The sequence below is a fragment of the Leopardus geoffroyi genome, chromosome A3 (genome assembly GCF_018350155.1).
Source record: "Leopardus geoffroyi isolate Oge1 chromosome A3, O.geoffroyi_Oge1_pat1.0, whole genome shotgun sequence".
Classification (NCBI taxonomy): Eukaryota; Metazoa; Chordata; class Mammalia; order Carnivora; family Felidae; genus Leopardus; species Leopardus geoffroyi.
The window spans coordinates 133,165,641-133,180,144 of record NC_059336.1 but is presented as its reverse complement, the minus strand read 5'-3'; the positions used below and the strand labels follow the sequence as shown (position 1 = coordinate 133,180,144).

At 52.9% G+C, this 14,504-nt stretch overlaps 1 protein-coding gene across 1 annotated transcript; it reads left to right on the top strand.

The window, feature by feature from the left end:
- The first annotated feature begins 4,315 nt into the window (after positions 1–4,315).
- Positions 4,316–13,860, top strand: KLF11 (Kruppel like factor 11). Its single transcript, XM_045447755.1, is given in 5 exon segments — positions 4,316–4,527; positions 6,468–6,737; positions 8,232–8,472; positions 8,475–9,194; positions 11,192–13,860. Coding segments are annotated over 5 exon segments (1,554 nt in total). The 5' UTR covers positions 4,316–4,485; the 3' UTR covers positions 11,473–13,860.
- The last annotated feature ends 644 nt before the right edge of the window (positions 13,861–14,504 follow it).

The following is a 14,504-nucleotide window of genomic DNA, read 5'->3' as shown; positions in this document are numbered from 1 at the left end:
TTTTCACAGCTTAGGGCGTCCTGTCCCGTCTGCGATCCCTGCCTCTGCCTACAACACAGGACATTCTAACAAGAAAACATGAAGAGAATATCGTCTCTGAATGAACGACAGTCCTTAGGTGGTACTTAACTACATGAAAAAAAAAACAATGCAACAAAACCACAAAGACCAACTTGATCATAGTCCGGGACGGATTAGGATCACGAAGCTAATCCACCGCCATTTTGCAAGTCAGGAAGCTGAGGCTCACAGGTGAGAAAGAGGCCCATTCTAGGTGACCCAGCACCATCATACCAGGAGCTAGGACAACAGTCGAATTCAGTCCAACAGTGCGACTGGGACCTCAGTGTGGAGGGCAATCGCTGTCACTATCCCTGGCCGTGTCTGCTCCAAATGTCAGGGCCCCCTCCCCGGTAGATGACTCCCATATCACCAAGAAGGTGGATCATACGTGAACACCCTGGCCTTCTCTCCTCTCCATTCCAGAATCTTCCTGGATCTCCAGCCATTTTCTCTCCCTTCCCCTGTTCTCCCATGAGGCAAGTTCTTCTTCCTGCGCCGGACCAGCATCCCCATGGTGACAAGGACCCCTCGTCCTCCTCAACACATACTCCCCCACCCCCTTGTACCATCAACCTCTCTCTTCCTGTCTCTCTCATCAATTTTTCTCCACTGGCCCCTGGTCTCCAGCATTTAAATATGCTCAAGTTTCTCTACTGTCATTTAAAAATCCTTCTGGGGCACCTGGGTGGCTCAGTCATGATCAGTTCAGGTCATGATCTCATGAGTTCGAGCCGTGTCGGGCTCCGTGCTGACAGCTCAGAGCCTGGAGCCTGCTTCAGATTCTGTGTCTCCCTCTCCCTCTGCCCCTCCCCTGCTTGCGCTCTGTCTCTCTTTCTCAAAAAATAAATAAACATTAAAAAAAAATTTTTTAAGTAAATAAAGTAAAACAAAGTTCCTTGCAAAGTTCATAGAAAAATCAAGATGGCTTTTCTTTTAATTAAAAAAAAAATTTTTAATGTTTATTTATTTTTGAGAGAGAGAGAGAGAGAGAGAAAGCATGAGCAGAGGAAGGGTAGAGAGAGAGGGAGACACAGAATCTGAAGCAGGCTCCAGGCTCCGAGCTGTCAGCACAGAGCCCGACGCAGGGCTCGAACTCACGAGCTGTGAGATCATGACCTGAGCCGAAGTCAGACACTTAACCGACCGAGCCACCCAGGCGCCCAAGATGGCTTTTAAATACGCGTAAAACTCCAAAGGCAACTCCACCAAAAAAATACAATATAATATGATGAGTTCTCATCTTTTCCACTTAGCTTGGTAAAGGTCAGAAAATTCGCGAAGGCCCAGCATTTGTGAAGAAACAGGGGACTGGCTCTGCAGCCCATTGTTGGGGGGATAAATAGGCACAAGTTCATGTTTGGAGGAACATTGGACAATCTTTCTAAGTTTGAAATAAACACGCTCAGGTATCAAAATTTTTATCGCAGCATTATTCATGGCAGACTGGAAACAATCCGGATGTTTCAACAGAAGAATGGGCCCAGGCATCATGGTCTGTTCTACAGCAACTAGAATAAATGAATTCCAACTGCACGCAACTAGATGCCAGACCCAAAAACGAACACACTGTGGGATTTTCTCTGTACAAGCTTCAGTACAATATCCTATGGTGTGAGGAACCATGATGGGGGGCACCCGGGTGGCTCTGTTTCTTGCCCCGGGTGCCAGTGACACAAGCGTGTGCTTTGTGAAAATTCAGAAAACCCTTCGCTTTTCACGTTTTCCTGCATCTGTACTGTACTTCCGTAACATTTACCCAAAGGAAAAAGGACAGAACAGAACGAGGCGTGTAGGTGACCCAGCAATTCCAGTTGGAGGAAGCGATCCGTAAGTCCCCTTGCACGTGGGCAAACCATGCTTGGCCATCAGGCCCTGGCAAACTTAAAATAACCTAAGCGCCCTAGTGATTTAGCCAGGGGTGCTTAAATAAATTACGTCACTTGCCTGTAGGGTAATATTCTTTAACCCTTACGAGGCATGTGAGCTGATCGGTCACACCCTGGAAAACACGTCGCGAAACCAGCCGGCAAGATTCAGAAGGTGCACGGAGCACCACCCTCTGCGTAAACAGCATGTTTGCAGATACGTCGTGGCCAGAAGGCCCCTTCGCATAGGAGTCCTCTGTGTCCACGTCTGGGCTGTCCACCCCTGTCTGAGGGTCTGTGGGGCCTGGTACCGACCGGGGCCTCAGAAATGTCCCCCAGTGAATGACTGTAAGTGTCTTTAGTTGAGAAACATGTCAACGCCCCTCGGGCTACAGGCAGGACCAGCATCCGGGCTTTGGGAGCAACCACCACTTGGCGTGTGTGTGTGTGTGTGTGTGCGCACGCGCGTGTAGAAAGGCTTCGTGCAGAAGCGGTATCTGGGTAGAGGTGAGGGACGATGGCCTGGGCCGGTTATGCAGGGTCAGAGATTCTTGCCTAACGAGCGAGCGAGGCTCAGTCCAGGAGCTACTCGGATGCCAGTTGAGAGTTTGCATCCTAGCATGGTACCAGCTCTGCTTCCAGAAGATCATCCTAGCAGTGCGAGGACGAGCAGACGGAAAGCCATGAGGCTGGCGGCAGCAAGCCATGCTGGGAGGAGGCGGCAAGAATTCAGGTGAGAAAGGGGGGTGGCCTGGGCTGGGGCAGGAGCGGGTGATGAAGACAAGCCAGTAATTTGAGAGATACTTGGGAAGAAAGGCAGGCACGAAGTAGCTGGGAAAAAGGAATCAAGTGCAGGGAAGGGAAGGGGCCAAAGTGACTCTGGTGTCTGGGTAGAAGCAGCGGGGTCTCTGGTGACGCCCTTCCCAGAGGTGAGCAATCCGGATGTGCGGAGAATGTGAGTTCAGTCTCCGGGACGCGGAATTAGAGGTGTCGGCAGGATGGCTGCGTCGCGGGGGGTGGGGCAGGGGGGTGTTCGTCTTCAGTGGCTCATTCAACCAATCGCTACGGTGTGCCAGTCACCGGGAGTTCGCAGTATATCGGACACGCTCCCTAACCTAGGGAGGGTTCCTTCTGGTAGGGAGGCAATTAAATAACTGAAGAGACAGAACAGGGACGGGTCATGAACCGTGCCACGGAGGACCTGAGGAAGAAATGGAGAGAAGGCGGCCAGCTTACCCTGCCTCTACCCAACCAGGCCTGTGAGGAACAAGCAGTGGTCAGATCCCTTGGCCTCACCAGTATAAGGAGGAGGTCCTGCCCGCTCCTGTGGCCTGTCCCTCGGACCCAGGGCTTCTCTTGCTCAGAGCACAGCACCCACAGTGCAGGGATCCTCTACTTTCCCCTGCCCTTGGCTTAGGGCCGAGGACTCTTCGCTGTGGCCTCTGCACCTTAGCTGTACCCACCCACATCAGAGCTCAGCAAGTGTGGGCAGCACGAGTGGATGAAAGGCTGTCCTGCGCTGAGCTGCAGGCTGCAGGGGTACAAATACACACAGATTGGTCCCTGATCTTCAAGAACTTAGAGCTGCGGAAGTGGATAAACCATACCCAGAGTCATGGTCAACCCAAATACAGGGAAAAAGAAAGATGTCAATGGGTATCTCACTCAGGCCCGAGGACTTCCTAGAGGGGGTGACGCTTACACCGGGTCTGGGAAGAATGGGTGGGTTTCTCCCGCTCCCACTTAAAAGAGTGGAAACTGCGGCCCAGAGCTGCCTGGGAAGGGGCGTCAAAGGCAGGCTCAGGCCTAGAAGCTCGGGCTCTGGGTGCCCGCAGAAAGGAGCCATGGATGCAGGAGTGTCACCTGGAGCCAGCCTGCTTTCAGAACTCTTCCTGGTCAGGGATGCACTCCTAAGAGCCGACGGTAGATCAATCAAAATAAAAACAAGCAAGCAAAACCCAGTGGGTTCCCTCTACGAGTCGAATTCACTCCACGGGTCCTGCACTTGGGCAGGCTGCGGGCGGTACCCCTTTAAACGGCGTGGCGCTCCCCAGCCAGCCCTGCCCGGGTACTTCCCCAGCACCATGGGCACCGCCCCTCAGTCCCGCCGCGGCCGCCGCTGCCGCCGGGACCTTTCCCCTACTTTCCAGGTCCTCAGGCCCCGCCCCTCGCTCGGACCAAAACACGTGCCGCATCCCGCCCGGCCAGATCACGCCTCGACCAGGCTCCGATCACGCGGCTCCCCGCGGCGCCCATTGGCCGGCGGCGCAAGGGCCTGGCGCGGACTGGCTGGTGGGCGCCCGGCCCCGCCCCGGTGGGGGCGCGGTGTATTTTGGTTTGCCTTCGCGCCACGCCCCTACGGCCGCTCCCTCCGCGGCCGCCCCGCCCCTCCCGCACCGCGAGGGCCGCGCCGGGGCAGAGCGGCGCGGGCGGGCGGAGGCTCGCGCCGGCCGCAGGAGCTCAGGGTCGCCGCCGCTGCCCGCGGCGCACGTGCGGCTGCTGCCGTGCGCTGAGCTCCCGCCCGCGGCTGCTTTGTTGCCTCCGGGCCGCCGGCACCATGCACACTCCGGGCTCCGTGGGCCCGGGCGACGCGCATGCGGTGAGTGAGCGCCCATCTGAGCGCGGGGCGAGGCGGGGACGTGCCGCCTGTGCGGGGCCGGGGCGTGGAGGAGGGCGGGGACGCACGGGGCCTTGGCGGAGCCGTGCGGTTAGGGGCGAGAGCGGGCTCAGGAGCTGGGAGGGGCAGCAGCCGTGCAGGGACGCGCTGGGTGGCGGGGGGGCGTGTGCCCCGCGCCGCCCTACGCGTAGCTTTGTCTGGAGTATCCGCAGCGGCCCCCGCTTTGCCGGCTCCCAGCGCGGGGCTATTTCCAGCCATGACGTCACCAGGCCGTGTGAGGAGGCGGCCGTTGGGCGGGGCGCGGCGGGCGGGAACGCGACACGCGGACGGCGGGGGTCCGGATGATGGAAAGGGAGAGGGGGGCGGGGTAAAAGCTGGCGGGAAGGTGGCACGCGGGGGGTGGGGCGGGCGGGATTGGGGGTGGGGCAAAGTCTGGCGGGAAGCCGGCAGACGGTGGGCGACGTAGGGGGCGGGGCAAAGCTGGCGGGAAGGCGGGGCAGGGGAGGGGCAGAGTTGGAAGGAAGGTGGTACGTGAGGGGCGGGGCAAGACTGCGAAGAAGGCAGTACATAGGGGGCGGGGCAAGGCCGGCGCGAAGACCACAGGTGGTGGGTGGGGGTACAGGGAGGGGCAAAGCTGACGGGAGGGCGGTACGTTAGGGGGCGGAGCAAGCTCCTTTGAAGACCACTTGCGGTAGGTGGGGGTGGAGGGCCGGGCAAAGCGGACGGGAAGGCGGGGCAGGGGCGGGGTAAAACTGGCCTGAAGACCAGATGCGGTGGGCGGGGCAAAGCTGGCATGAAGACCACATTCGATGGGTGAGGGGAAGAGGGCGGGGCAAAGCTGAAAAGAAGGCGGGGCGGGGGAGGTGAAGTAGGGTGCTTATTTCCTCAGCCTTGGCCACCTCGTGTCCGGGCTTGAAGGCGGCTGGGACCTTGGTCGTCGAGACTCGAGGACCCTGAGGGCTTGAGAGAGAGAGGTCTGAGTGCGCTGCATACCTGCCGTCCACAGCCTCCTGTCTGTGACCTCATGATTCCGGGGACCAGGCCGAGGTCAGAAGCCCGGCCAGCGGCGGTCACGATCCTGGCCTGCTCTGGGGGGACCCGCGGGAAAGCAGGATTTGATGCTGAGGCGAGCTGAGTGGAAACCTGTATCTTTGCAGATTTAAAGGGTCTTTGGGAAGGGATCAGTGGATTAGTGGATTCCAGTTGCTTCTGTCCCCCCTTCCTGCTTAGACCGGTGTGACACGCAGGAAAGATGTCCCTCTCCTGGGTTGCAGTAGCTTTTTAAAATTCTTCTTCCTGTCTGCCGCCTAGCCTTGTGGCGTTAAGGAGTGACTGAGTGTTCTGAGCGTGGGGAACAGGGCTAAACCAGCATGGGCTCCACCTTCCTGGCACACGTGGAGTTCAGCCGCCCGGAAGTTCTGCAAGTGGTGATGCCCTGAGTTTAGAAGGCTGTGCTCAGTGCTTCAGAGAGTTCCAGAAACGCATCCGTAGGGATGCTCTTCGGGTGGCCGTGCCAACTCTGAAGAGCCGTGTTTCCTCTCGCCAGCCGAAGACTCAGAGTCCGAGTCCGTTTCTCCCCCGGGGCTTACACCTGTGGCATTAAAGTCTTACTGGTCATTTACTGGAGGAAAACATTAACTTAACTTTTTTTTTTAACAATCGGGGTTTTCCGTGGACACTGGCTTGCCAGCCGAGTCCAGTCGTCCTCACTCTTCAGAACGTTGGCTTAAAAAAAAAAAAAAAAGTGAAATTGATGTGAATGTTCCGTTGGCGTATTTTTCTAGAATACGGGGTTTGTGTGTGGTCATGTGTGTGTGTTACGTGTGTAGTGCACGTGCTTGGGGTGCGTATCCGCGCACCCCTCGGGGTCGCGCCCTCAGCTTCCCCCGGACTGAGAAGCCATTGTGTTGTGTCGCCTTTAGGTGGACCTCGTGGACATCTGTGAGTCGATCCTGGAGAGGAAGCGGCACGATAGCGAAAGGTCTACGTGCAGCGTCTTGGAGCAGAATGACATCGAAGCCGTTGAGGCTCTTGTCTGCATGAGCGCCTGGGGTCAAAGATCCCAGAAAGGTGACCTATTAAAGATAAGACCTCTCACGCCTGTCTCTGACTCTGGGGATGTCACTACCGCTGTGCATGTTGACGCAGCCGCACCTGAGCTACCAAAGGACTTCGATTCTTTATCGACTCTGGTAAGAAGCGGGGAGAAGAGCATTTTATGTAGTGGCTGGATTACGTTAAATAAATGTGTTGAAGACCTTGCGGGTAGAGTCATTGGCGTGCTGCTAGTCAAGTGCATAACCTCTGTGGACCCTCAGGGTGCAAACTTCTCTTCTCCCTTCAAAATGCGCTCTTTCCGTTGATAGATCATAGCGTGCAGCCACAGGGTACAGCGTTCATAAGATGAAATCTGCAGATCGATGTGAGGAGGTAAAACGTACTCGTTTCCCTGGGGAATTGCAGAGTGGGGGCTTAGTTCCCCGCCCCCCGCCCCCCGCCCCGATGCCCCCGTCCGGGATCAGGAAAGACGGGTGGCGGCCAGAGACAGCCCGTGCTTTGGCTCTGGCCTTCCTTAGCCGGGTTGGAGTGCTGGCCTCTGCCTCCCCAGAGCAACCCGCTTCTCACGTGTGCCAGTTGAGTGCAGTCAAGCAAGGTTTCGTGTTTGTTTTCTCGCCTTGCTGGCGCTACAGAATCGCTGGGAGAGACCGCTTCTCGGCTTGGAGAAGTTGAGGACGGTCCGTTGGTAACAAGCGAAAATCAGAATCTCGTGGTGCTGGGCTGGAAGCTTGCACTGGAAGGAGAGTGTGGAAGGCAGACTTGGGAGGAGGGAGGAGAAGGGACTTGTGGGCAGTGGGGAGAATTAGACAAACAGTGGGCCAGAACCCCCGCGTACAGTTACGTGGCACCGGGCTCCGTAAGCGGGAGGTGTTGGGTGCTACGAGGGAGGCTCGGTTCAGGCAGCGCCGCTGGTGAGAGCCTGGCCTTTGGGGGATCATTCCAACAGATTTTTACCTCGCATCCAGTAGGCTCTGGATAAGTGTGTGTGAAATGGCTAACGCCGAGGGGTTTTTTTGAAAAAAATTGAGAATCAAAAATTCTTGTGAAAAGCTCTTATTTTGAATATAAAGTAGTTTTCTCCTTTGTAGTCCTAATACTTCAAATTGCTCGTTTCAGTGGCCGTGCAAGCCCAGGAGGGCACTGACGTTCTTTTTTTTTTTTTTTTTAATGTTTTTATTTACTTTTGAGACAGAGCATGAGCAGGGGAGGGGCAGAGAGAGAGAGGGAGACACGGAATCCGAAGCAGGCTCCAGGCTCCGAGCTGTCAGCACAGAGTCTGACGGCGGGGGGGGGGGGGGGGGGGGGGGGGGCTCGAACTCACGGACTGTGAGATCATGACCTGAGCTGAAGTCGGACGCTTAACCAACTGAGCCACCCACGTGCCCCAGGACACTGACCTTCTTAAAACTAAGCAAATTGATTGGTTTGGGAGAGGTCCGATAAGGGGGAAGAAGCCTAGAAAGTAAGGTATCTCACGCTGCCTTGAAACGTGCTGGGTGCCGTTGTGAGCGGGCTTGGATGAATTTTTTCTAGATACTCTTTGAAGGCATTGGGGACAACGTGATCAAAGTAAGTCCCCTTTAAAATGTAACCAAAACAACCTTTTCACACAGTACTTTTTTTTTAAGTGCATGACTCCTCCTCAGAGCCCTGATCTTGTGGAGCCATCGACAGGGACACTTGTTGCTTCCCAAGTAACTGATTCCAAAGCGTGCATGGTCACGGCCGTCCCCCCAGCCTCTGCTGAGGCAGCCCAAGTGCTGAGCGGGAAGGCGGAGAGGGGCCTTCCTGGTTTGAAGCCTGAGCCACTGGAGCCAGACCCCGGCCCCTCCTGCAGGCCCGTGGTGACGAGTGTCATCCGCCACACCGGGGGAGTCCTGCTCCTGGCCACATTCCTACTGCCCAGGTTCAAGAACGCCAACTTTCCGTCAACAGAGAAGGAGAAGCACGGTTTCTGGGACACATCGAAGCTTTGCTGGGCACACGACTCACAGACAATCTACTGAACACTGACTCATTGTCCTGTCAGCCTTGTTTGCACGAGTCTGGTGGCCTGATCCCCACGGACAGAGGCCAGCAGGCAGTGTGGCCTGTCGCAGTTCAAACCTGCTCACCAAAGAATTATGAAAGTGACTTGCCGAAGATGGCCACCCCTGTGATCTCTGTCCCTGTCCCCAGTTCCCCTGTCTTTTGCCAAATGATCCCTGTGACTGGACAGAGTGGCACGTTACCCGCTTTTCTGAAGCCTCCTCCCCAGGTGTCTGTGGGGACCGTGAAACCCATCCTACCCCACGCTGCTCCGGTGCCCCAGCCTGTGTTCGTGGGGCCGCCTGTGCCTCAGGGAGCCGTGATGCTCGTTCTGCCCCAGGGGCCCCTGCCCCCGCCCGCCGCCGCCTCACCCGGCGGGATGGCCGTGGGCAGTACAAGGTTCCTGCCCCTGGCCCCTGCTCCAGTGTTCATCGCCTCCGGTCAGAACTGTGCCCCTCAGGTAGACTTTTCCCGAAGGAGAAATTATGTTTGCAACGTCCCAGGCTGCCGGAAAACCTACTTCAAAAGTTCCCACCTCAAGGCCCATCTCCGCACTCACACAGGTGAGTACTGACAGGTGTGAGGACGCCGGGTCCTGTGTTCAGGAGACACGCCTGAGCCTGCCTCCGGTGGGAGGGACACGTGAAAACCACCGGGAGGAGAGGAAATCTGGCCTGTTTCCTTTGGTCCTGAAAAACCCTCGTGGTCTTGTAGGGATTGGGGTTCACATTAGCATAACCATCATTGGTTTTTCTGGAACGTGCCGTCCGCTCATCCCCGCACATAGGACGTGTGGTTCTGGGATCGTGGTTCTTTGATAGGTTTCTCAGGTGGTGCTCGTACTGTCCCGTTCTCTTCACATTGCAGGAAACTCCTCAGTCTTTCTTTCAGCGTTTTAGAAAACATGAATTTCACGTTCCGTAAACATCAGCGTAACTTACTTTGGTTCCCTCTGGGGAAAGGTCTCTCTAAAGTATGGAAAAGTTTGAATTCAAAAATATGTGAACTTTAAGGGCATGGAGTTTTCTCATTTGGGGGAATATATAGTTTTTTATTCGGAAGAACTCCGAGACTCTGATGACTTGGTGACATCTTTATTATCTCATCGGCTCGGTCCAGTAGAATTTTTGGCAACGAGGGAAGTGTTCTCTGCCCAGTTAAGGTAGCCACTAGCCACACGTGCTTGAAATGCGGACAGTGGGACCAAGGAAGTAAATTTTTCATTAAGTTTATACTTACATAGCTACATGGGGCTGGTGGCCTTCGTGTTTGACTGAGGTCTGAGAGCTGCCTGGTAGAGTTTCAGCTTTAGTAGATTAGGTTAGAATATCTCTAATGTTCTGTGGCACTCTTGTTCCTTGAGTTGGTGTTCTGTTTTGCTTGTGAGGCTCCTGTGGTTAAATAGTCTGCTTGTTAAGCTCCCCTTTCGGAGGGTCGCACTCTTACATAAATGTCAGTGCAATAACCAGTCACGCAGGGTCTGTAGTATAAACCCCTGATCTTGGAACTCCCTTCCACCGAAATGTCTGCTGATGGCTTGTAGGACGATAGCGAGTTGTGGAACACAGTGTAGGAAAGGCTGAACTGGAAGGAGATCATTGTATTGTTTTCCACAATGCATTTCAGGTAGGCGGGTTTTGGTTAGCACATCAGAGCTTGAATATCGGCAGCTCCGACTGGCAGAATGAAGCAGGGTTTAGAATTGAGGCATGAGGGGGCGCCTGGGTGGCGCAGTCGGTTGAGCGTCCGACTTCAGCCAGGTCACGATCTCGCGGTCCGTGAGTTCGAGCCCCGTGTCGGGCTCTGGGCTGATGGCTCGGGGCCTGGAGCCTGTTTCCGATTCTGTGTCTCCCTCTCTCTCTGCCCCTCCCCCGTTCATGCTCTGTCTCTCTCTGTCCCAAAAATAAATGAACGTTGAAAAAAAAATTTAAAAAAAAAAAGAAGAGAGAATTGAGGCATGAGAGTCCTGGCTGTATTGGAGTGAATGGGTGCCTCTAAGGGGCTCTGCTTTTCAGGGAAGGAAGTGTTCTTTCAAGAATCTTCCCCCTACCCTAGGCTATACCAATGAAAGATTTGTTTTTATTTAAAAAACACCTGGGTGTATTTTGGGGCACTTGGGTGGCTCAGTTGCTGGAGCATTGATTTCAAGCTCAGGTTATGATATGGTGGTTTATGGGTTCAAGCCCCACATCGGGCTCACGCTGCTGACAATGCAGAGCCTGTTCGGAATTCTCTCTCTGCCTCTTCCCCCCTTCTCTCCCTCTCACTCTCTCTCTCTCTCTCTCTCTCAAAATAAATAAACTTTGAAAAAATTTCTTGCAAAATGTGACATAAGTTTGGCATCTTTGGGCCTTGACATATATATTCTGTATTTTGGGTGTGGCAAAAAGAAATGCATTTTGGAAGAATTCTTGACATTTGAATAACTCAGTACCAGAATAAGAGGATACTACTTTCTTAGATTTTGATGAACATAATTTAAAAGTGACATGAATTAACCTGTCCAGTAAAGCCGCTGAGCATTTACGTCTTCTTTAATGTGTGTTTTCCTGCCTCTTAGGAGAGAAGCCTTTTAACTGTAGCTGGGATGGCTGTGATAAAAAATTTGCCCGTTCTGATGAACTTTCTCGCCACCGCAGAACTCACACCGGGGAGAAGAAGTTTGTGTGCCCCGTGTGTGATCGGCGTTTCATGCGCAGTGACCACCTGACGAAGCACGCCCGGCGCCACATGACCGCCAGGAAGACCCCTGGCTGGCAGGCAGAGGTTGGCAAGCTGAACGGAATCGCCTCGGCAGAGAAATGCGGGAGCCCGCTAGTGGGCCTGCCAGCCTCTGCCTGAGAGGTCAGCCAGGGAATTGCCAGTGCGAATTTTAAAAAGCATTTTTCAGGAATGGAACTGTCCCCCCCCAAAAAAAAATTTTTTTTCTTGGGGGGCTAGGAGAAAGTGGGGAGCTGGTTCTGATGAAAGTATATTAACTTTTCCTTTTTCGGTTGGGACCCTGTTCGATATCTTTCGTAGTTTCAGAAGTTTTGTTTTGTTTTGTTTTGTTTTGTTTTTTTGAGGAAATGGAAGAAAATTTGATCATCGGAATCACCAGCATTCAAATAGACATTTTGGCAATAAAGTTTACAAAATCTGGATTTTTACAGCCTTTCTATTCGTGTTTTATAGAAATGAGACAGGGTACTAATTTTTATACTGTTTTTTATTAAAATATTTATATTGTTGGTGTTCAGATCACCACTTTCTAGATAGGTGACTTTACAGTCTTCTTTTCAGCGTTCCACGATGTTTTTCACATTAACTCTACTTTTAGTCAATTTGGCACATTATTCGGCCACAAAAAGGAAAAATTACAAGTCTGTAATCAGGCCCTTTAGATTTGAGAATTGTTACGAATCAGAACTGGTTGAATGGGGGCTTCTTAAATGGGTGGGGAAGGGATTTGCATTTAACTTTTTCATAGCATTTTCGAGGGAAATTCCAGGCAACCATTCCTTTAAGGCTGTGGCCCAAGGAATCAAAATTTTGGTTAAGTAGAACGAGTCATTTATGTCCGTAGTGTGACTTGTGAAGGATGTGCCCCAGAGAATAATTTAAAATACCTGATAGGTACCCGGTGAGCGGTGAGCTGCTGTCGGATCTGAGCGTCTGCGTCTTTGGGGGCCCTCGCTTTACCGAGAGCAAACTGCTTAGTTGCCTGTTTGTACCTCAAACACCAAAAAAAGGTAATGTAAGCACTCAAACCCAGCCGCTTCGTCAGTCGTCAGTCGACTTCTTTTGCTGTGGCCTTACATGTAGTGTTTTGTGGGTAGAGCGACTCCTTAGAGAAGAAGAAAATGTCCTTACCGGTTGGAGGAACTTTCCACCAAAGTACAGTTGATCTGAGCTAAAGTGTACATGCAAACAGCCCAGCTCCAATATTCCGATTCCTTTATTTAAGAACTCTAGGAAATGCGAGTTACGCTCTATGGCACTGGTGCTACCCAGCTTCTCTTTCGTTCATTTGATTTGAAGGAAATTGACCAGACAAAATTACTTGGAACGGGGTATTTTGCAATCCGCCTAGAAGATGAGACCCGCGGCGGCACTTTGAATCCGTGTGACCTCAAGCCCTAATTACACAGACACTGTGGCCCTGGTGTCCGGGGAGCCACGGAGGTTGCTCTTGCTGGACGGCGTTGGGAAACCAGGCAACACGGTGCGTGCAAGGAACGTGTGAACGTGGCACCGCTTTGTGAGCCCGGGAACGGGTTTTCTTGTGCCGCGTGTACTTAGATCTTGCCTTTGCGTCTTTGTTATATTGGCGTTTACTTTTATCAAAATGATGGTAAGGTGAAATATTAAATAAATACAATTAGGTTTTATGTTCAGGTCCTTTTAGTATGATAACCATCACCTGGACACCCTGTAAATTGCCCTTTAGTATCAACTGCTAATTGATGTACACGTCTGAGGGCTGGCTGTTATGTGCAGATGGCCTTCACGTTTTTGTACACTTCGTTGTCGAGTATTCCTACAGGTCATGGGACGTAAGACAGGTGCAAGAGAACCATAATTAAATATTGTAGCTCGTGTTTCCTCACCCCCCCCCCTTTTCTCTTTCTACTTACATCTTAAATCAGCATAAATATTTCTGACTCTATGTCGTAAATGGCATTCAATTTGCATATTTTTCTTAATTATGCAAAGTAATGGAAGTCCTATTGTTGATAACACAGGGTGTTTGAGAATCGGGTTGCTGGTTACATTAAATTTCATTCTCTGAGCAGTGTTGTTTGTAAAGAATAGATGTGTTAAAATGGGTTTGATTTCTACTTCCATTTCCTGATTAGATTTAGAAATACCTTCTGTAAACTTTTCCCCCTCTGTTTTGTTGACTGAAAGACTATAAATTAGGAGAATTTCCATCTGAAAAAGACTATCCTGAGAACCAGAACCTTGTGTTGTCCCAGCACGGAGTCCCTCTGCTGGGAGCAGGGCTCTTCCGGCAGCCCCCGCCTCCTCACTACCCCCCCCCCCCCCCCCCCCCCCCCGTGCACTTTATTGCCTGAGCAGTTTGCTTGATCTTTTTTGACTTTGAGCCTTTTGTAGTTTCAATAATAAAATTTTAAATGTTTCAGAATTACGTTTTATGTAACAGACTTTGACATTATTTAAATGAACATGTGTGATGTAACTTTTTTCTTTGAATCCTATAAAACTTTTTTGATTTGCAAAACTGAACTTGTGTCCTGTGTCATTTAGCTGCCCCGGGACACACCCCAATATCTTTTCAGAAAAGAATCAACAAAATTCATTGTATATTGGCCCAACCCGACCCTTCTGTTGTCCGGGGTTCTGTTCTGTTCCCGGGGCACCCTTCAGATTCCTCGGAGGATTCTCTACAAAGGAAATGGGGGAAGGGGTTGTCTCTGGTGACCGCGGTCACGCTGGTCCGGTTCTGGCAGGGTGAGACCGTGAGAGCCACGTAACCTGTAACAAGGTGGAACAGGAGGGAGCCTCTTCCCTCCACTCCAGCCCGGACTTGACAAGTGTTTCTCGGAGCCACGCTCTTTACTCCTGCTCCTGGGGTACGTTCTGTCTTGAACCCGCTCCGGCTGGGGCTCGCGTCCACACCTCACTGAGGGAGCAGAGACCTCCCCGAGTTCAGGCCTCAGTCTTCATACGTTTCTGCCAGCGGCGCTGGGCAGAGCTGAGCCCCGCCCCGCAGGCCACACTCCTGTCTCCCTCGTGCTGCACTGTCTGCTCCTTCGCTGGTACCCCTCCTCTCCCTGCCCCCCCTTTCTGCCGCCCCCCCCCGCCCCGCCCCGCCCCGCCCACCATGTGATCTTTTCCAGTCTCGTGACTCCGAAATAACATCTCTACCA